At 72.1% G+C, this 1,097-nt stretch overlaps 1 protein-coding gene across 1 annotated transcript in view; it reads left to right on the top strand.

Moving 5' to 3' along the window:
* TNXB (tenascin XB) overlaps positions 1-1,097 on the top strand; it is a gene marked incomplete at its 3' end in the record, with an annotated part of 48,632 nt that overhangs the window by 26,224 nt on the left and 21,311 nt on the right. The window contains 2 exon segments of the mRNA XM_015569855.1: positions 4-163; positions 611-934. Coding sequence (XP_015425341.1) covers positions 4-163; positions 611-934 — 484 coding nt within the window.

Genomic DNA, 1,097 nt, shown 5'->3' with positions numbered 1-1,097 from the left:
CAGGACAAGGACAGGGACGGGCGGCCCCAGGTGGTGCGTGTCGGAGGCGAGGAGAGCGAGGTCACCGTGCGGGGCCTGGAGCCGGGGCGCAAGTACAAGATGCACCTGTACGGCCTGCACGGGGGGCGGCGCGTGGGCCCCGCGTCCACCCTGGGCCTGACCGGTGAGTGGGGCGGGGCCGCAGGGCAGGGGGGAGGGCCCTGGAAGACTCTCCCTTTGTTACCATCTTTGTGGAAACACCGGTGTACCCCCCCCAACCCCCCACAGGCTCCACCGCTGGCCTGGGGTCTGGTAGAGGGTGAGGCTGGGCCCGGGGGGCCGGGGGCTCTCTGGATGCCTGAGGGGGTGCAGGGGCCTCGCTGCTCCTGGCTGAGCCGTGGTGCCCTTGTGCCTCCCCTGGGCTCCCTGAGCACCAGCGGGGCCCTGGCCAGAGAAGGGCCCTGGGTTGTGCGGGGGCGGCGTCCACAGCCGACCCGAGGCTCCGGGCATGTCAGTGAGGCTGCCCCGGGGGCTCCCTGAAGTGACCAGGGCCCGGCCATGACCAGGGCTTGGGAGGAGACCCGGACATCTCCGTGGAGCCTGCTCACCGCCCTGTGTCTGTGCTTCTCAGCTGCAGAGGAGGAGACCCCCAGCCCCGCAGAACCCAGCACGGAGGCCCCAGAGCCCCCCGAGGAGCCCCTGCTCGGGGAGCTGACGGTGACGGGATCCTCCCCGGACTCGCTGAGCCTGTCCTGGACCGTCCCCCGGGGCCACTTCGACGCCTTCACCGTCCAGTACAAGGACAGGGACGGGCGGCCCCAGGTGGTGCGTGTCGGGGGCGAGGAGAGCGAGGTCACCGTGCGGGGCCTGGAGCCGGGGCGCAAGTACAAGATGCACCTGTACGGCCTGCACGGGGGGCGGCGCGTGGGCCCCGCGTCCACCCTGGGCCTGACCGGTGAGTGGGGCGGGGCCGCAGGGCAGGGAGGAGGGCCCTGGAAGACTCTCCCTTTGTTACCATCTTTGTGGAAACACCGGTGTACCCCCCCCAACCCCCCACAGGCTCCACCGCTGGCCTGGGGTCTGGTAGAGGGTGAGGCTGGGCCCGGGGGGCCGGGGGC

The sequence above is a fragment of the Myotis davidii genome, unplaced genomic scaffold (genome assembly GCF_000327345.1).
Source record: "Myotis davidii unplaced genomic scaffold, ASM32734v1 scaffold1006, whole genome shotgun sequence".
Lineage (NCBI taxonomy): Eukaryota > Metazoa > Chordata > Mammalia > Chiroptera > Vespertilionidae > Myotis > Myotis davidii.
The sequence above is the reverse complement of the archived record's forward strand: the minus strand, read 5'-3'. Positions and strand labels throughout refer to the sequence as shown.